We start from the raw sequence: 20,567 nt of genomic DNA on the forward strand, positions 1-20,567 counted from the left end.
GTTTTAGTCTCAACAGTTCCTGTAATGGTAGCTGTGAAGGGCATAGGCTTCAGCACAGCTAAGCAAGATGCCCGGGGTACCGAACAGCCCATGCTGAGTCCCATGTGGGATCAGCACTTGTGTTAGCTAGTTCGGATACGTCTGTCTGTGCCACGGTTGTTCCTTCTTACTGTAGTACAACCCTCCGAGGCAGAGCAATGACACAGAAGGAACCAAGCTCTTAGCTATGGCCACTCACGTCCTAATGACAGTCCTACCTCGTACTCTCAGTTTCATCTAATATGTTTTGCATATGCATCTTTGCAGATAAACCAGACCCACCTGCTGGAACACCTTGCGCGTCGGACATACGAAGTTCGTCCCTCACTCTCTCATGGTACGGCTCCTCTTACGATGGTGGAAGTGCTGTGCAGTCCTACACCGTGGAGATCTGGAATTCAGTGGATAACAAATGGACAGACCTCACTACCTGCCGCAGCACGTCTTTCAGTGTGCAGGACCTGCAGGCTGACAGGGAGTACAAATTCCGCGTGCGAGCTGCTAACGTGTATGGCATCAGCGAGCCCAGTCAAGAATCCGAGCTGGTAAAAGTTGGAGAGAAACAAGAAGGTTAGTTTTYAAAAGAAAAAAACACCTGAATTGCGTTACACCGTCTCCTAACACTTCCCCAGTGAGGTCAGGCAGCTGTACACGCTCTTTCGCATGTGCCTGTGTGCAGTGAATGCTTATGCTGGCAGTAAGTGTGCTAATGTCCCGTCGCAAGCTTCATTTGGGTGTCCGTACATATAGGTTTTGCATGCACTTATTGTGGGAACCTGGCGTCTGGATCCCAAACCCTGCTCTGAGAAAGAACCAATCATTTGCCCTCTGGATTGCTGTCTGCGTACTTGCTGACAAACTTCTGTGATTCAGTGCAGAGGTAATGGGAGATGAAACCTTTCACGCATAAGTTACAGGTTCAGACCTTGCCCGGAGGAAAATGATGTTTGGTGGCTTACCTGAAATATACCGGTGGATTCATTACAGTTTATACTGGACACACTATGGAAAAACAGGTCAAAAACACTGTCCCAACCTCTGTGCCTGCTGGTAGCCAAGCGCTGAATCTGTATGTGGAAGCTGAATTAGCCTCTCATTCATACAAATTCCCATTCTTCAAATCCCAGCATGGGAGAGCATCAAAAGAAAATCCTCAGTCCTGTTGCCCCAGTACATCTGATCTGCTGGATTTCAGACTTGTATCCCTTAGAGTATGTTGGTTTTGCTGCACTGTATGGGTGTTAAAAATACTTTTTGAGGACTTCTGAGCTAAGTAAGCAGAATATTTTTATTCCAGTTGCACGTGCTTGTAAATGTATTTTTCAGTATCTTTCACCTCTTATTTTTTGCTTAAGATTTTATCAAGGGCCTAATGGGAAGAGCTGGAGCATTTCAGAAGTTATTCTGAAAGTGGTACAAAAGTTTTTAACACACACAAAAATATCAATATTATTTTTAAAAAGTAGATGTTGAATGTGCACACCCACATCTACCAACTGTACAAGGATCATTTCAATAGTCATGCCACACTGAAAAGCCCACAATAGGGGGAACAAGAATGATGCATTTTGCCATATTTCTTGTCTTTGGAGAGTTGTCTTTGGTGTTGCATCTCTCCGTCCCTATTTATGTATGCAGGGTTTTGGAGTTTTAAGTGTCTCATGTAATCCTTGTGATACTATCTTGTAGCGTCACAGCAAGACAAAATGACAACAAAGTGGTGCAGCACCACACAACTGTGTAAAATCTCTCAACAGATATTTCCAAACAAAAGGACATCATATTCCTCTTCAAGTGCTAAATTGGATGTATTCTGAGAAATTGCTTTCCTCTATTTTACAGACTTAAAAATTAATGCAAATCAAGATGCAGCTTCTCTTCAAAGGGGGAGAAATAGCAGTAAGAGTAGCAGTAAAATTGGAAGAAAGCTAGGCGGTGCTGGCTTTTCATAATAAAATTCCCTGTGTTTGAATGCCCTCTTTCTTTAGTTGCGGGAGGGACACCTTCTGGAGCTGGGGACTGGACTTTTCCCTACATTTGCTTTTCCCAGAGCTGACATTAATTGTACTGGGCCAAAGCAAACAAGTTATTTTTGTTTTTAAGACTAAGAGTTTTTCTTGCATAGATTTTAATGCAGAAAGACTAGAGAGTGTATGAATCAGTGTGACACATGCAGAAAGCAACAACAAAGTTACTTTGGGTGAAAAGAAAATGCCTCCTGTTTACAGGAAAGTGCCTTGTCTTAGCAGTTGTCTTGATTTCTGTTCTTGATACGAAGCTAGTATGGAGAAAGGGCAAGTCATTTAAAGTCTGATTTTTCAAGTGTGCAGAGCAAGCCAGTGTTCTAATTAAAGCCGGTGGAAAATGCATGTGTTCAGCACCTCTGAAAGTCAGGACTTCACACTGTCATCTATGTAAACACTTAGCTGAGTAAGTAAGGATTTTTCATTGCGGCCAGAAAGAGTGATTACTGATTGTTATACTGAAGTGGCTAGTGCACATCAGCAATCTCAGTCAAATCCTAGTGAAGAAAGGCATGGGAAACTTTTCACTGTGGATTCAGAGGAAAACAGCTACTAAAATGAGGCCATATGTCACAAAGGATTAAGGCAGACATTGCCATGTTTGAGGAAAATCTGGTACTGTTGACTCACTTCTGAGAAAGATTTTAGCACAGCTACTCAGAGCTTACCAAGCTCAGATATGTTTCATTTATTTAATTTATGCTTTCACTGGTAGACCAAAGGGTTTCTAGCTCATGTCTTGAATAGAGTGCCGCTGCAGAATGGGGAACCAACTTCTTTGTCTGTCTAATAGCCATTTGGCAGGCATAACTACTTGGCAGCATGGTTGGGATCAACCCTTATGCAGCCCTTAAAAGGGGAGGAAAATGTGATGTGCTCTGTGCAAGTGTGGTTTCTAGACGAGGAAGATGTGAGGACAGCTACCGCTGAGTGGGGAGGCCCCCCTTCCCTCCCTGCTCTTCTAGTACCTCAGCTGATGGCAAACCAGCTAGTCTGTGCTGGGGCATGCAAGTGGTGCAAACCCAGCAAAAGGCGAGATAGGCTTTAGTAACACGTTATATCTACTTCCCTGGGTTTGCTACCAGGATACAGAGGCAACATCATGTGTTGGGTGGTAGAAGAAGGTGAGGGATGAAGCTGGTCAGTTATATCAAAAGGCCCCTGTGTCAGACGAGCTATCTGCTCCCCTTTCGCCCTTTCTTTCTGTTGTTTTTTGTCATCTGCTGCATGTAGCTCCAAGTAGAGTAGGTGCATGTAAAGCACCCAACAGTGTCCGGAGTGCCGCATTAATATATCATAACATAAATCTGTTGGCACAGGGGGGATAAATCACTTGTCTGGGATTGCACTCGACAATGGCAAAGCGCTGCTTCAGCAGTTGACGGGAGAGTTGTTCAGATCACTGAAACCGTCTTTGCAGTTTTTCAAACTACTGGTCATTTCCACAGGTCTTAGGAACAAGTCCAAGCAGTAAAAGTAATACAAACAACACTGCAGCTACAACCCCTTTCCCCCATACCTGCAGGCAACACAGGGAACAACACACAAACCTGTGTCACTGACAGCTCTTGCACCTGAAAATTTTTAGCAAGACACTCAGGGCAGCTTTCACTCTGCCCTGTGTTACTGGGCTTGCTGACATCTCTGCCTGCCTTTGCATACACTGCAGAACGGAGGCTCCATTTGGACCTCGGTGATTTCAAAGTTCAGCCACGCTCAGGAAGGTGCATGGTTTCCAAATTTTCCCATCCTTCTGAGTCTCAAAAATTTGTCTAGATGCTTTGCAAGGCATCTTTTCATGTAAGAGTTTGCTTCAGTTTTGTTTTTTCAGTCCCAAAAATGTATAGAAAAAACAGAAAAGGATTTGTCATTGTATCAGTAGTGTAGTTACTGATTTGAATATTTTTTATTTATTTTCCATTTCATTAAGGCATTCTGAAAGCAATTTATTAGATGATTTTGAACTGATTCATTATGCCTATGTTTCTAATAGACAGGTAAAATAGCTGAGCACTGCAAAACACCTAAACTTGATTTATTAAGAAGTGGTGACCAGATTTTGATTAGGTAGTTAATAGAAATGTAGACATGGTGAATAGATTTTGATTATGAAGTTAATGCACAAACTCCCTGACTGCTTTTTTCTGCTTAGCCATTCGGATCTACCAGTTCTTCATAATACTGTGAATAATTTGACTCTTCTATGTAAGTACTATATCCTATAAAATAAATTAATAATGCCTTTTTTTTTCTTCATAGAACTTAAAGATGAAGTGGAGCTATCTGATGATGGTAAGAAGTTCATATTTTAATCAGGACAAATGCAAAGCTGCATCCTTAATTTGTGCTCTATGGAGGTTTTAATCACAATTCTTAATCCTTATTTATAGAAGGGAAAGAAACAGAGATCGAATATCGGACAGTTGCTATCAACACTGAACAAAAAGTTTCAGATGTCTACAATATTGAAGAAAGACTGGGATCGTAAGTACAATACTGTGCTTTTGAAGACACTGTTTTTGCAGCTAGCAGTCAATTAAAAAGATCAGGTATATTCATTTCTTGATGGTGTCTTGCACTCTTAGCATTTCAGCTGGGCTCCTCTATTGCAGTAAAAATAGGTTCTAATGTATGTTGGCCTCCACTCCATAAAGATCTTTTATTCCTATTAATTGATATTTTTAAATAGGCATTACATGCATTTTTGGCAAGGAAAGTGGAGCCCACAAATGAATAAAGCTAGAGGATTTGTTCGTTGTTCTGTGCTCTGAAAGCTAGCTGAAAAGACAGGAACACACTGTGCACTTGCATTTCCATTATATGCATTAGCGATAACAAGATTATCCTGCCCACAGGCTAGAATCTGTGTTGACAGTGGTTATAATCCCAGGAGCATTAATAGTATTGCTCAGTGAAGGTCAGTGATTAACCTGGCTGTGTTTCTCAGTACTCAAGCTCGTGGTTATGTGAATTGCATGCCAGGATAATCTTTGAGCAATTTGTGCTCCTGGTGGAGCTGAAGGCCAGGGGCCCTGTGTGCTTCTCATAACAAATCTGCCACTTCCCGTCCTTCTACCCGATAAGTGCGTCGCACAGGTGGAATTGTGTGTATTCACCAGATTGAATGAACAGCACTGAAGCCTCTAGCATGGGGATTCTCATTTCACCTACATCTCTTAGTAAGGTGTTTCCTGTCCAGTTCCCCTTCAGAGGTGTGTGGCCAATAGAAAAACTTGCAGGATGCAGGAAAACTGGAGTTGTATGAATTGAGGCCCTGCAGGAGTCTGGTTTTTTTGAACCCTCTTGCACAGAAGATACTAATTGGAATATTGTTTATTAGAAAGTAAAGGGACGATCTGGGAGTCTTTGGGCTGCAGTCTGATATTAATAGTGTAGGTGTATGGATGTCTATACTTAACGTGCATGAGTTTTTCAGCTTGTAATATCAGTGTACAAATACAGTGCTGTACTTCTACTGTATCTTTGCTGTGTACCAACCTAATCAAATTCTGAGCGGAAGTTCTGGGGCAGCTCCTCAGCTTGGTGCAGCTCAGCACAGTTCTGTTGATTTTGATAGATTTACAGCAACATTTGCCTTCTGGGGATCTCTCTAGATATGTTATTCATTAAAAAGTTCTTGCAGATTACTCTGCACAAAATCAATACTTGTTATGATGACATTTGTATTCCAGACTGGAATGGCTGCACTTGAATATTTAGTAAAATGTTGTTGCTCTTCATGGTGAACTATACATTTTATGGAAATAGTTATATATTTTCAGGGGGAAATTTGGACAAGTCTTTAGGCTTGTTGAAAAGAAGACTGGAAAAGTTTGGGCAGGAAAATTTTTCAAAGCATATTCTGCTAAGGAAAAAGAAAACATAAGGGAAGAAATCAGCATCATGAATTGTCTACATCATCCAAAACTTGTCCAATGTGTAGATGCCTTTGAAGAAAAAGCCAACATTGTTATGGTCTTGGAAATGTAAGTATAAAAGAGATCACACTAGCAAAGCTAATAAAGTTGAAAATGTGTATACAAAAATAGCAACTTACCTAGAGGTGAGTGACTGTCAGAAGCTTCAGGGTTTGCAGGGCCTGGATGGTGTTTCACACCTTATAAGTTTTTCCAGTTATTTACGCAAGTTCTTTAAACTGCGTAAGGGAATCTGTGGTGTGTCTCTTTAAAATCAGGGAAGAAGCATTATATTTCTTATTGTCTAGTTTGTTTCTTTTTAATTGAGTATGTGTGGTGTTTTTCTGCAGCTCACTTCTAATGCTAAATTGGGAAGGGGAACAAAAAAAGTTAGCTGCAATCTGGGCTTCGTCTTAGAACCAAAAACTTGTTTAAGGAGGAGATAATTTATTTTTTCTTCAGGCATTTCTAAAAATGTATAGAAGACGCTTGTATCATATTTCACATAAACACTGGTCAATTGTCTTTCATAGAGAATTGAATGTTGGTGTAGAACTGATTATAGAAGAGAAAGATAAGCTTAAGAATGCAAATCTCAAACTACATTCTAACAAAATAGTTGAGTTTCCATGAAAAATTCACCCAGGCAAATTCAGAGTACCCAAGAGGTATTGGGAACAGTTTAGTTTTCATCAAGTGCAGTATCCAGTTTTTATATTTTAAGCGACCTTAAGGGATTAGTCTGATGTGTTTGTCTTATGACATAACATAAATACTCTGATTGCAGAACATTTGTTTATAATAAGGGAGTGCTGTCTAAAAATCTGCATAGGTGAACACGTTGTTCATCTAAATTGTTCATCTAATGTTCTAAATCAAGATCAGTAGATGTAGAAAGATTGGGTTTTGTTTCCAAAAAAAACTAATTAAACATGACTTGTTCTGCCCCTAATGTTAATGCCCACCATTCTCCATGACGGTCCAGGTGTAACAGTTGTAGAAGGAGATATTTCCTCCTTCACCTGAAAGTCATTGCACTCTTCATCCCAAGAACAATTAAGCAAAGCTCAATCTGAAGACAGCCTATATTGCTGTCTTAGGTGTTGCTAACTTACATGGTAAAATTATCTTCACCCTCTCAGAAACTGTTTGCTTTGTGGTACTTACTCCACACTGTTGCAGGAAATAGCAGAAAAGCACCACAAGAGCAGTACTGTGAGACATCTCACAGGGCTGTGGCTGAGCTATGTTCATATTTGTAGATAGCAGATATTTTTTACTTTTGGAAAAGAGGAGGTTCAGAACATGTTCATGCACCAGTATTCATTTTAAGAAAAGAATCTGCACAGTGTGGGTTGGAAAGCAATGGTCAGACTTCAAAAGCAACGAGCGTGCATGACCAAAATGATGTCTGCATCATCCGTAATGCACCTGGCTTAGTGTAAATCCCGTACTTGTGGCAGCAACAGCTGGAAAGAAAATTAAATCCTGATCTGTGCAATGTTTTTTTCAAAAAGTTACATCAGTCACTGTGCTCCTGCCACATCTGCTTCATGTACTGTCTGCTGCAAGAAGGAGAAGCAGCTTTTTTGCTGCCTAGAAGTCTCGAACAAGATAGAGATTGTTAGAAGGAAAAGGGGCTATGCCTCTGCTCTGCTTGCTTGCAGCTTGTCTRCACTGTGTGAAAGCTGCTGTTGCATGGGTACATTTCAGAGACTGAATCCTTGTTATGCAATCTCGGCCCTTATGTGCAAGATGGTGCTYTTATATTTAGATTTAAAAGTTGAGCAAGCTGATGACAGTAAAGGAAGGGAACCCTACTTAGCTTGGAATTGGGAGCTGGCAGACCTAATGGAAAACAAGGAAATGTATGAAGAGTTTTGAATAGCATATGGCTTTACACTCCATTAATTTCCCACTGCCAGCAAAGGCTTTTTACTTTAAAAGTATATATAAAAATGCAATCAAATGTAAAATAGTTCTGTTACCCAGTCCAATTAGGATGTGATTTTAGGTTGGGGTGGCTGCAATTTCCAGCTTTGGAACCCACATACTGAAATTTCCATAGCGCGGAGAGCCATCGGAGCAGGGGTTCTTCAGGCAGCGCGCAGGCGGGAGGTAGCAGTCTCTCCCTGCGCTGGAGCGGTTTTGGGCACTGAGGCGCTGGCGTGACACATTCGTGTCAGATGACCTGGTCACCTCTGCACCATCACAGCCCTAATGTCACCCAGCTAATGTAGTCCCAGCCTGGCAACCACACTTGGATCGTTAGAGAGCCACTGAACAATCATTTCTGTTTTAGCTATTAAGCTAGTATTTCCTTGCATATCAAAGAAGTTGTGAGACATATTTTCCAAAATTCTTAGTATCCAAGCTGTTCTTCCTTATTCCCATCAGAGTGTAAATATGCGGACTTCAAATAAATCAAGGTCACCTGCTGTCAGTCTACTTTTACCCCAGATTTTAGCAGTGACTGGAGTTTAGCAGCTCCCTCTGCACCCAGATTGGAGCTGTTGCTGAGGAGCACCGTTGGATTTTCCCTCCTGATACTTGCCCTGAATTTGTCATTGTAATTTTATTCTTATATCCTTTTGAACTTCGCCCAATAATTCCTCTCCCATTTTGGTATTTATGCCATGACACTATTTTATGTGGTTTGATTTCATACTTATAATAGATTTTTTTTTTAGAGAAGTAGTATTTATTAAGGTTTGTGATCATTCATTTTAAATCAAACACTATAGTGATTCAAATAATTTGACATGTCCTTCCCTCAAAAACCTCCCATTTGCCATTTGCTGGAAGTCAGGAACAAATCTCAGTAATTTCCTTTTCGATTACAGCAATGCACCAGTTCCACAATAGATATCTCAGTGGAAAAAGAACATCTGAAAAATATTAGCATGTTGTGAATGGCTTTCAGCATTGGGAGTTAAGTGTCTTAAAGTCTCCTCATCTAGAGGAGACTGAAAAGAGAAGAATCCAGAAGAATCCAGAAAGAAATCCCATTGACCTGATCAGGCATTTAGATTCTGATGTAGTTGTGACTGTGTGAAGAAGGCCTGCTCCTTCTTGCATGTATGTGCAGCACCTGAACAGCATTGGTTCAGTTCAGCATCCTTACCTGGGAAAAATGAAACCTGATTTGGATCAGATTATAAATGCAAAAAATGAGTTCTATAAATGCATTTACAGTTTAATCTAATGATATTACCAGAATGTCTACCAGGTTAAAAGAAAAAAATCTTACATGCAGGTACATTATCCAAATATATGCCAAAAAGCTGTGCTGGAGACAATGGTATGGTTTCTGAAAATTTAGGGATCTAAAAACAACAACAACAAAAAAACCCCAACACTTYAGGATTAAAAATGAGTCGTCATTATCTGGGTTAAACCATCAAAAAGCAACCCATACTCTTTCGTATTATAATGGAGATATTTTGGAATTGCAGCATGCTCCAGCTGCAGACATTCTGCATACAGATGATTTCATAAACACCTGCATACTGGCATCTTACTGAAGTAAAAAAATACTTGATATCAGAATTTTCAGAGCTGTTTCTCCAACAGCTGTAGCCATAATATTGGTTTTATGTTATGTATATGCTATAATCCAGTGTAAGCTCTGAGTTTGTCAAGCCTATGCTATTCTTATTGGTTCCTTGTTAACAGGAAACTGCAGTAGCATTTCTAATTATTTATTTTCTGAAACCTTATAGTCAAAGCTACAAATGCATCCAGAACTCCAGATGTTTCAATTTCAGTTTAATACATGAGGGATATTACCATATATCTGACAACTTGCAAACACTGCAAAGCCATTTTTCAGTTGCGTGTTTTCTTTCTGTAAGTGAAATGTGCAGTTACATTTGGCAATCAGCAGGAATGCTGCCAAATATTAAGCCACCTAAAGAGCATGTAGCGTTTCATTTAAGAACAGATTTCTAAAAGCAAAGCTGCTTTTCACCATTTGCTCGCTTATGTATGGGTCATTCACCCGCTGCATACAGAAAAGTATTTGCCATGTTTGGACATRAGCAGATGAACCAGTTAAGTGATTGCTCAGAATTCAAAAAAAGACCAAGCACAATTTGCATTTTGTTTTATTATACCTAGATTAAAAATGTCCCACTTTAGTTCTGGAAGGAGTTTGATCCAGGAGATTCTACCTGGGAAAAAGCAATTATTTCACAGTTTAAACAAGCATAAAATTGGAACTGACCTACAAGCAGTGTGATGATGGTTCAGTGAAAAATGCCAGCACCAAAAAAGTTGTGGGTTAAATCCTTGTCCTGTTAAAGCTAAGGAGGCAATTCCCATTGAGCTCACGTGGGTCACTAATTTACCCTTCGAGCTTTGCATTAACTGTATCATTTGAATTCTTCCTTCTCCAGCCATTCTCTATCATTCTCAGCCTCTCCTCTCTCAACTTTAGCAGGTGGCTAAATGCTAAAGGCAGGATGTAAATCCAGCTGCCTGCGCACTGTCCGGGATGCTAGCGTGAGTGTTTCACAGTCCTAAGCTGGGGAAATATTTCAGTAGGAAAAAGACCTATTGATTCATACCACACACCGCAAGAGGTGATTTTTCCTAACAGAATGATCCTTGTGTCTATGGAAAATGCCATTACAGCACATAGATTGTGTCCTGAAGTGCTATTGCAAGTTTGAACTATCTGTATTTGTATAAAGGAAATAGCTTGATTACTCCCAAAATGAAAATGCTACAGAAGACCTCTTTTTTTTGTCTGTCCTAGTGTTTCTGGAGGAGAACTCTTTGAACGAATCATTGATGAAGACTTTGAACTGACAGAGAGAGAGTGCATTAAATATATGAGGCAAATTTCAGAAGGAGTTCAGTACATCCATAAGCAGGGTATTGTCCATTTGGATTTGAAGCCAGAAAATATTATGTGCGTCAACAAGACCGGTACAAGTATCAAACTCATTGACTTTGGACTTGCAAGAAGATTAGGTAATGATTTTTCTGCCTACTTCAGTATGTCATGGGAAAAAGGGCAGGAGAAGCAGTAAATCATACTGTTATATTCTCTCATATCTAAAGAATAAACAGACATGTTTCATATAAATAGTTCTGTGTTTAGATTAAAAAAAATAGAAAAGGGAAAAACAAGACCTTCCAAAGAGAGTGCAGTGTACCTCATCTCCATGAGGCGTTTGCAATTAAATGTATACAAAATAGCTGTTGGTTTCTGTGGGTAGGATATCCTTGTAGATTACAAAGTAAAATACACAGTAGTAGTCATGTTAATAAATATTTACATTTATTACAGGTAATCTCAAAACCTTAGCACTCTAACTGTAAGAAATATAACAAAACATTGGTCCTCAGGGTTACTAAAAATCTTTGAAACTTTTGTGAGGGCAGGAGTTAAGGTGATGTTCTAGAAGAGTTTCAAAGATGGATAGTTACATTCAATTTACACTTCCCCTTTGGTTTCATCACTTCCCATCCTAATATTGTTCTATATGTTAAACACAGGACGTAATATAGTATGAATATTTATAAAGTATGCTCAAATGCTCAAAATGATTGATAAAATAGCACTACTTGCAAATAATGCAGTGGGATTGAAAAAAACCCTTCCATTTGACAAGCTCCTCTTCTTTTTAAGCTATTCTCAGTTGCTTCCTATAATTCATTTTAGACTAAGCTTTCCAACATGCAGTGCCATTCAAAAGCAGAAGACCTTGCAGGGCCGCTTTTCTTCATAATGCTCAGTGTTAACTCTGCTCTAAAAGCAGCCTTCCTGTTGTGTTTGTTAGTGTTAATATTAACAATAAATAACAATACCAACATCACATACTGATCTTTTTTTATCTTATTCTTACACAAGGAAAAAAAATCATTCCAAGAATTAAAAGTAGATAAAATAGTTTAGGAACCTGTTATACTGGGAGAGCTGTTATTTGTGGCTCTTTTCCCATTAACTTGATTAGGACAACTCATATGAATTGCTACTCTCTGTTATAAGTGGCTCACAACTAGATTCCTATTTGTGATCTTTTCCCTTCCTTCTTTAAACAAAATTATATTTGATACTTTATTAAAAAGTAGAATGATGATTACTGTAAGAGTGAAGCCTGGAATTACAACCTTCTGGTTTGTTATTTGCCTACATGCTGCTCTTCCTTGTTCTTCTGACACATGAGTAGCAGACCATGGCATACCCAAGAACATAATTTTACTAAATAAACCAAAAATGGTATGTTGATTGAATAGGAGAAAAAAAGTTTACTTTTCAGATTTTTAGGGGAAGTTCAACTCCAAAAGGGCCTTATATGAATCTTGATCACATGGGCACTGTGAATTCRGCAAAATATCTGTTATTTCACTCATTAAAAAAGATTTTGCTGCTATTATGTTTGTTCGCCAGTATGGAGCCAATACTTTCTGGGAGCATAAGCTGGATTTTGTTCTCATTGAGGAAATAGCAGAACTGTTAACTAAGTTCCAATTGTGAAGTTTTTGTTGTCAGAGATGCGTGAAAGAATCCGTCCTATCATACTCCAGCTGTCAGGTTGGAAATCCCTACATTTACTGCTGAAGTGAGCAGATTTTATCAACAAGATATAATATACAAGGAACCACAGAATGACCTTTTTGCAGAAATGTCTTCAGCTACCTTCATACCTTCAAATCACAATTAAACCACATTTAGCAAAAGCAAGATCCTATTTTCAGCAGCCTGTTTGTATCAATTAGGTCTTCCTTTTTTCTGTTAATGTAGTGGTGTCACTGTATTTTGTACTGTTGACAATAGCCTGTGAGCTGCTACAGGCATGTCATATCTAGTAAATCTCTCTATGTAACTTCTCTTTTGCGGAAGGATGAGAACTATGGGCACTGAAGCTGATCTGGATTTTACAATGCTGCACACTTCTTTGGCTTAATACAGTGCTAATTCTTGCAAAGTTACACTATAGGTATTTGCTGTTTTTTTCATCTCTGAAAAGAAACTAGTCTCTTACAACAGCCTGGCATTCTGGACAACTCAGAGCGTGGCACTTCCCTAGGAAGGGAAAGTGCCCTCCTGTCCTATGCGCAAAAAGCAAAAGCTCTGCATTAATCACTAAGACGTTCCTAACAACTGGCCGAGCGTTCCAAAATGAGAAAACAATTTTTACTGTCTCATTTCCTTATAAAAAATTGTTAAATTGTCAAAAGCGATCTTTACTAAGTGCTCTCATCTTGCCAGTTGCCATAGGTGACACATTGAGAGCATGTTCCTCCGCTGTCAATCCCTTGTGACTTTATAATTGACCATCGGATTCCCTTTGGCTTTGATGCATGTGGGATTAGGAGCCCTCATACTATGGACCTGACCCCAGTTCAGCAGACCATACTCAACCAAGGGACTGCTAAAGGGAACAGTGACTGATTCTGCACTTCAGCTGCTGAGATTTTTAGTAATTGTTTGGCAACAACTGCAAACTTAGTGCATCTTGATATTCAATGTTTTGATCAGTTTTAAAGAAATTAAGATCAGCTCCTTCTGCAGTCATTTTCTGTGGTTAATTAGTTCTGTTATTTTGTCAGGAAATACCAAAGCTTCAGTGGGATATTTTCCTGACCTTTTTTGGTGTGCTGAGGAACACATGTAGAAAATTGTTTAAGATAAACTTCTTGAGGAGAAAAGGGAACGGTTTTTGAGTACTGTAAAGATTTTTTTTTAATCAGTTGATTATACACAGTGACAGCAACAGTTTCCAGCTAGCTTGTCAGCCTTCTATCTGAACTAAGTGGTATCTAAACATAGATCCTACTTGTGTATCAAGCTTGTAAACATCTGGGCAAAGATTTGACATACTATTCAGTAGAAAAGGCCCAATTCCTTTCTTTTTTCTTTTATACACAGAAAATGCTGTATCAGTTCTTTCACACTGTATGCTTGCACTCAAATGCTGTGTTTTCAGAAAACATTTCTCTGTCCTACGGGTAGCACATTTCATACCCCAGCCTTTGGCATACACAGTGGTTCATGGTAGTTTATACAGTGCACAGAAAAGCCTCCAAAATTGGATGTGAAAATCTGAGCCTCAGATTGAGAAGATCATGATGAAGCTCTTAGAAAACATCTTTTGTGACAAATTTAAGTAATTTTTCATAAGGACAGTTTGAAAAAAGTGTAGATGTTGAGCTTAGAAAGAAGACAACTGAGAAGATGGGATCTCAAGTCTTCCTGCTTGTGCTTAGAAAAGGGTGGGTGTCACTCCTCATTGCCACTGTGGCAAAGACATTGGCCTTGTTTTTAACTAAGTCAGTTTAGGCTGGATAGTAAGAAAAGCTTCCTAACTTTTGGGGTAAGAAATCTCTGATTACATGAATGTATGGATGTTATGGAATATCTTTTGAATGAGATTTTTTGAGCCTACTCAGACATTTGTCAGGAGGGATCCTGATGTTGGTGAACTTGCCTGGGAAGTAGGCGATTTGCTGGGGCCACTCTCAGGTGCTCCTCTCTGTTTCCCTCCCTAGAAAGGGGGACTCTGCATGGCAGAGTCTCTGAAAGGAGGGAGAACGTGTGAAGATGCTATTTCCTAATTTGCTATCACCAAGTCTGAGCAGAGCAAAAAGGGTTTCATAGCACTTAAGATGGGAAACTGGCACAACTATGAGTGAATTCCTTGTGGTAGTGCCTAGAAGTTGCCTCAAACATGCTTTCAGTTCTTAAACAAGTCATTAATCCCATGTATCCTTCAATTTTCATTTGGTAAATTGGGGTTATGAATACCTCAAAAGAGTACTGACTTAGGTGTATGATTAGATTTTATGAAATAACAGCTTTCAATGGAGGTAACTGTAGGTGCACAGTCAGTATTTGGAGCAGTTTTTATGTTGCAAAATGTGATAATGGGAAGTTCTGGTAAAGTATTCTGTAGTGATTCAGGGTTCTGGCCAAGTAACTTTTATTGTAGTCTTCTCAAAACAATTTGACCTGCGGTTTTATTTGTTAAGCTTTTTTCTTGATTATAGAGCTGCAAATCTATGCACGTGTGGTTACCTTAACAGGAGTAGTATTGGAATCTGTTACATTGGTTTTTCTTCCCATTCATGTCTATTTTGTTTAGATGGTAATCTCCCTTGGGGCAGGGATGGCGTCTCACTATGTCCTTCTTCTGTGCTTAATCTGGATGCTACTGTTGAACAAGAGTAAATACAAAGTGATGGATCTCGCTTAATGCAAATACTGATTGTTCAGGCAGAGGTACAGACTGGACGAGAGTTTCTCAACCTAAATCCATGCCTGTTTCAAGTTAGAAACAATTTATCTCCTGATGTTTTTATATTCCTGTAATACAAATTTTTATTAAAATTTTTTTTTCCAATCCCTAATCTATTCTTGTTTCTTACTACTTGTAGTTTACTCCCTTCTTGACCTTGTATATTCTTTTCTTCCCAGCAGATTTAGAACGAGCATCAATGAAAATGAGCCCACTGAGATTTGCCTAATAATTTCTATCTAAATAACTTGCATTGTGTTTCACACTATCACCAAAAGTTGGATGCATCACTGATAGTTGCACACTGGTAGCAATAAGTGATAATGTATTCTGTATAGGTTCTGTATAGTTTATTAATCTACCTTCCTCACTGTAGTACTGTAGCATCTTCCAGTAGAGCAATGCTGGTGGGTCAGTACGTGAAGGATGAAAAGACTGTTCACATGTCCCATGACCTCATTCTTTCAGTTCATATTGCTAGTACTAGCTTGGCTATAGCTCAGTTTAAAAGCATCCACACTCTGCTTAAGAAAAGCCAAATGTGGGACGCCTGTGCTACCAACCAGCGGAGTAAGAGTTTGGACTGGTAGCTGACGACTAAGGATTCATGGTCTCCCTTTCTTCACCACTCTAGAGCTGCAGAGCAACCAATCATATACTCATAGGCAAGCCTGGTTTTGAGAGCAGGCTCAAACCCAGGCTTACTGACAAGGTAGAGCTATACCCAGTGATATCACTTTACCATTAAGTGCAGATCCCTGTACTTTGATAGAAAATAATTTTTTGATTAAAAAAAATTTCCTTCAACTCCTTTCTAGCCCTGAAATCCTGAAACCCTGTTGTGTGGCTGCTAAAGCAATGAAGGCTCAAACACTCCTGCACTTTAGGACATTCAGATTAAAGCTATCCTCTTTCTTGCAACAAGACCTGGTCTTGCTGAAGCTCCTTGGAATAGGAACTTTCTTACTATGTACAGTGCTGTGTCCTTGAGGATGCTTAATAATTAATTCTTTAATGCTATTCATGTATCAGCTGAGAGATTAGCAGTTCAGATGTTGTTTATCTTTCTGATAAGGTTCTTTAAATCACAAATATGAGTACAAAATTGGTTTTGCTCTTACTGGAGAATAACTGCTTTTAAAAATCTGCATGCAGCAGGTAATGGTTTTCTCTTTCGTTCTTCACAGAAAATGCAGGTTCTCTGAAAGTTCTCTTTGGGACACCTGAGTTTGTGGCTCCAGAAGTTATAAACTATGAACCCATTGGATATGAAACAGATATGTGGAGTATAGGAGTTATCTGCTACATTTTGTGAGTACCTTTGCTAGTCTTGACTCTAATCCTGACAGTTCCTGAACATATGAAATTTCCATCAACTTCTGGGTGTTCTACAACTTTCAAGTCTTTTCTATTGTAATTAGAAACTCCAGGATGATTAATAAAAATTAATCTGCTTGGCCCCAGCTGAAGAAAACTGTTCTCTGAAGGATCTAATTGATAAACTGCAGAATTAGCAGCTTTGGAGATTCAACCATTTGGTGTTGTACATCTTACATCATATTCCAGCAAAACTTCAACTCATTTAAAAAGACAATGTGACAGTCTTTTATTATTAACTTTAAACTATTTTTCCTTCCCAGCTGTTTAAGAGAAATATGTGGGTGTACACTAAATCTTCCCTCTACTTATTCTCAAGAGAGAAAATCTTTGTGAAATTTGGGGGTTCTTATCCAGATAATATCCCCTGCAGAAAAGAAGATATCCCAGCATTGTCGTATCTGTTCCCAGTGCATTTTAATTTATTACTAAGTACATGCCACTGGATAAACACCTTTTATAAGCAAAATGGACCAACATGATGTAAATATTTTAGGGCACGGTTGGCTGCAGCTCCTGGTTACACACCTCTATATGCGATTTGATCATACGTGATCATGAACTACAGTGGATCTAGAGAAAGGCATATGGGAATAGGATCTCCCAGCTCCCATGCCTAGAACAACAAGAGATCTTCCAGCTGTGGCTTTACAAATTTGAGGCAATATAAACATACGAAAAGAAAGACTCAGTTTGGAACATGGTTCTTTTTCCCTCACTCCAGTTTCTGTCATAAGTAAATGGCAGATCTCCTTTTCATGCATTCTTCTAAAAGACTTTTGCCAATGCTTTGATTTTTTAAAAGACTCCCCCTCCTCCATGGAAACCCTCTTCCTTGACACCTAGCAATGCATATTCGTTTGCCCAATTTTTATGCAGTCTTTCTGTGATTCTCCTTACCGTGTCAGCTTATAGTTGTTCTCTTACTCTTCTAATTTCCAAACTAAGCAGCCTCATTTTCTTTCTTGTCCTGTACAAGAGCTACCACATCAACTCTCTTACTCCCAACAAAGACTCTGAAAATCTCAATATTTCTGTTATCTTCTATTTCACTCTATTTTCATATGTGAAGTGTGCTACACTCTTCAAGGTCACTTTGTTCTGCCAGTTTATTTACAGGACCTTTATTTTCCATTCACTTCCAACATTTTTTTCTAGATCTTGAAAGCTCATTTGGGCCATTCTTTAGTTCAAATAATTTAGACCACACAAGCAGGGCTCGGAAGACAAATTAATTTACTTTTTTAGCTTCTGAGGCCTCCTGAGCTACAAAGCACTTAGAGTGTTACAGAGATCCCAAATCAGACTGCCACACTGCTAATGGAAAAATCACTAGGTAAATCAATGCAGCATTGCCCCCTAGAGGCCTTATACACGGTGAGGAACAAAATGTTAACCTCCACAGTGTGTAATTTGCACATTTGGGGGGTTTTAACGTCTTTTGCTGTCATTTGTCATCAAAGTATTTCATGAGTTTCTGTGTGTTTGCAGTATGAGCAGGCTATTTCTTGTAAGAAATGTCAGACAAAAAAGGCAAAAATCAGTGACAGTAGTTTGCATGTGCTCCTAAGGCATGCAACCAGGATTGCTGCTCCATTATGGTGTGCGCAGGATAACACCATCACCGTCTGAGTAGGCGAGGCAAAAGGAGTGGGAGAAACAGATGGAGAAAAGGTGAAATGATTTGCCAAAGATCAGCCTGCAGGCGGTGGCAGAACTACTTCCTCACAGTTTCTCTGTGCAATTAGAAACAAGATTTTAAAGTTTAAAATATTTGGATGCTGCAATATTCAGCTGATGGGATCGGGGTGGTGTTACACTTGATTCAGATCATCTGATATGCCTTGCAAAATATATTACGAAATGACTCATTTGCTAAGGTGTCTTTAAGCTCATTTAAAACCTCATGTGGGGAAACAGATATTACCCAAACACAGTGAAAATCTTGTCCTTTTTGATGCATGTTGCCAAAATAATCATTTATAGTAATAATCAATGTCTGTCTGTCTTGCCAGAAATATAAAATAATAGAAGTTAGAACTCTCCACCCCAGGGTGTCAGGTTCCCAGTCTGTCTTCATGTCCTTAAAGCCCAACTATTTTTCCGGTCTTACAAATAGGAGCCATGATCTGAAATGGACCATCGCATCATGATTACAGAATGCAAGTAACAGTAATGGAGCACTGCCTCTCTCTTTAGTTATACCTGCTTTCTGCTTTGGTTATAAACTCAGAACTGTCAAATATCATGCACTGAGTTAAGACACTTGTTTGGCATCTGCCTCACATCCCATCACTGGGCTTGTGTCTTAGCGTTTGCATCTCCTCTCCCCCAGCTCTGTGAGTGGGGTCAACAGAGGGGAGCACTGCAGTGGCACTGGAGTTAGGGACAGGCCTGCTACAGGCACCTCATGGCACAAAGTGGCTGTGCCCATCACATGCCATAACYGAAGTGGGAGGGCCATGCTATTGTGTGACTTGACATAACACRTTTTTCATGGTCGGATTTAAGGGAGTTGAGAGACTTGTAACCTGCCTAGACAGAGACTGTGTCTCCATTATGTCCTGCGCAACACCAAATACAAACCAAGTTCAGCAAAGAGCTGCTAAATTGATCTCTGTGGGTGAGGAATATTCCTTGCTGAAGAATCAACGGGTGGGATGTAATCTCAAGTAGGAAATAGAGTAACCTCACTCCTCCAAAACCCTGCAGCAAAATCCCTCTCTCCGCTTTCTGCCATGCAGGCAGAAGTACAGATATTGCAGTCTCTGTTGGGATGTTGCATCTGTCTTCCTTACAGCATGACTGACTTAATTCCATCCTACAGCTCCTGGGTACCCTATCTGCATTTCTAAACTACATGTTAAATCCTTCTAAGCTTTCTGGATAACTTATCCAGTCCTGTCTCTTTATCAGTCTTCGTTCTTTAAATTTCCCTCTTTGTATTCTCCACCTCAGTGTTTTTATCTTCCACTTTTATCTTGCTCTCTGTCCTGGTCTGCATCCCAATATTGCCCCACATACTTAAGTTGATCTATTGCCTTTGAAGTAACAGGCCACAAAAGTTATGGCTTGTGTGCATCATCTCCATTTATGTCTATTGCAGTGTCTCTCTTTGCGTTTACAGTAACCTTTATCTAATGAAGGTTAAACCTCCTGAATTCTTTCCAGCTCTTTCTGTCCCATTTGTTCTTGTGGACATTGCTGAATTTTTTTGTTTTTTCTATTTCTAGTCCTTTTCTGATGATCCTTTTGGATAGCCTATGTTTCTAATATTTGGTAATCTGAAACAATTTCTAAATTCTATTTTTATTTCAGACCAAATTTCAATCTAAGATTTCAGCTGTGTGTGCACTTATATTGAAACTAGATAGCACTTTTACTTCTATCACCTCAGCATCTGACTAATGTAAGTAAGTGAGGAGTTTGCTATTGCTGCCTCTAACCTCCACTTACTTCCTATGAGTTCTTCTTGCTTTATCAGTTCCATGTATGGTATAGCTTTTTAGAGTCTGTCAGTTAATAATTGTTTTGCTATGCTACAGCTTAGGCTGGATTTCTGGTGCATTATATTTCACCGTGTTGTGGCCTCTTCTTCAGCGCTTTCCTAATATTACCACTCACCTGCCTCTTCAGACATTCCCTTTCCTTTCTGTCTGTTGTGGTTTATCATTGCTGCTATAGCTCCCTTGTTTGGCAGTTTGGGTTGGTTGAAAGATCTTTCAGTATCCTTCATCTTTTGGGTATGCTGACTCAGGACTTTGGTAAGGCAAGGCACTCGGGTTGCTGGTTTAAACTTGGCTCCACGTGGTATAAAAATGTAAGCCTTGTTAATACAAAGATGAGGGAGTGCTCCTAGCTCTTTCAGTAAAGAAAGTTAGAGCTCTTTAATGTCATGATTGTGTTGCTCAAAAGGAAATGAGTTATGTGGTCACTGGCAAGGTGTGATTCTTCATTAATCC

At 39.4% G+C, this 20,567-nt stretch overlaps 1 protein-coding gene across 7 annotated transcripts in view; it reads left to right on the plus strand.

The window, feature by feature from the left end:
* MYLK (myosin light chain kinase) overlaps positions 1 to 20,567 on the plus strand; it is a 227,901-nt gene that overhangs the window by 195,912 nt on the left and 11,422 nt on the right. For all 7 annotated transcript variants that reach the window (XM_026082130.1, XM_026082135.1, XM_026082133.1 and 4 more), the window contains 6 exons: positions 307 to 609; positions 4,323 to 4,355; positions 4,454 to 4,547; positions 5,846 to 6,049; positions 10,740 to 10,957; positions 16,416 to 16,539. In XM_026082130.1, coding sequence (XP_025937915.1) covers positions 307 to 609; positions 4,323 to 4,355; positions 4,454 to 4,547; positions 5,846 to 6,049; positions 10,740 to 10,957; positions 16,416 to 16,539 — 976 coding nt within the window. The remainder of the gene's footprint in view (positions 1 to 306; positions 610 to 4,322; positions 4,356 to 4,453; positions 4,548 to 5,845; positions 6,050 to 10,739; positions 10,958 to 16,415; positions 16,540 to 20,567) is intronic.

Source organism: Apteryx rowi, unplaced genomic scaffold, assembly GCF_003343035.1.
Source record: "Apteryx rowi isolate R43461 unplaced genomic scaffold, aptRow1 scaffold_57, whole genome shotgun sequence".
Lineage (NCBI taxonomy): Eukaryota > Metazoa > Chordata > Aves > Apterygiformes > Apterygidae > Apteryx > Apteryx rowi.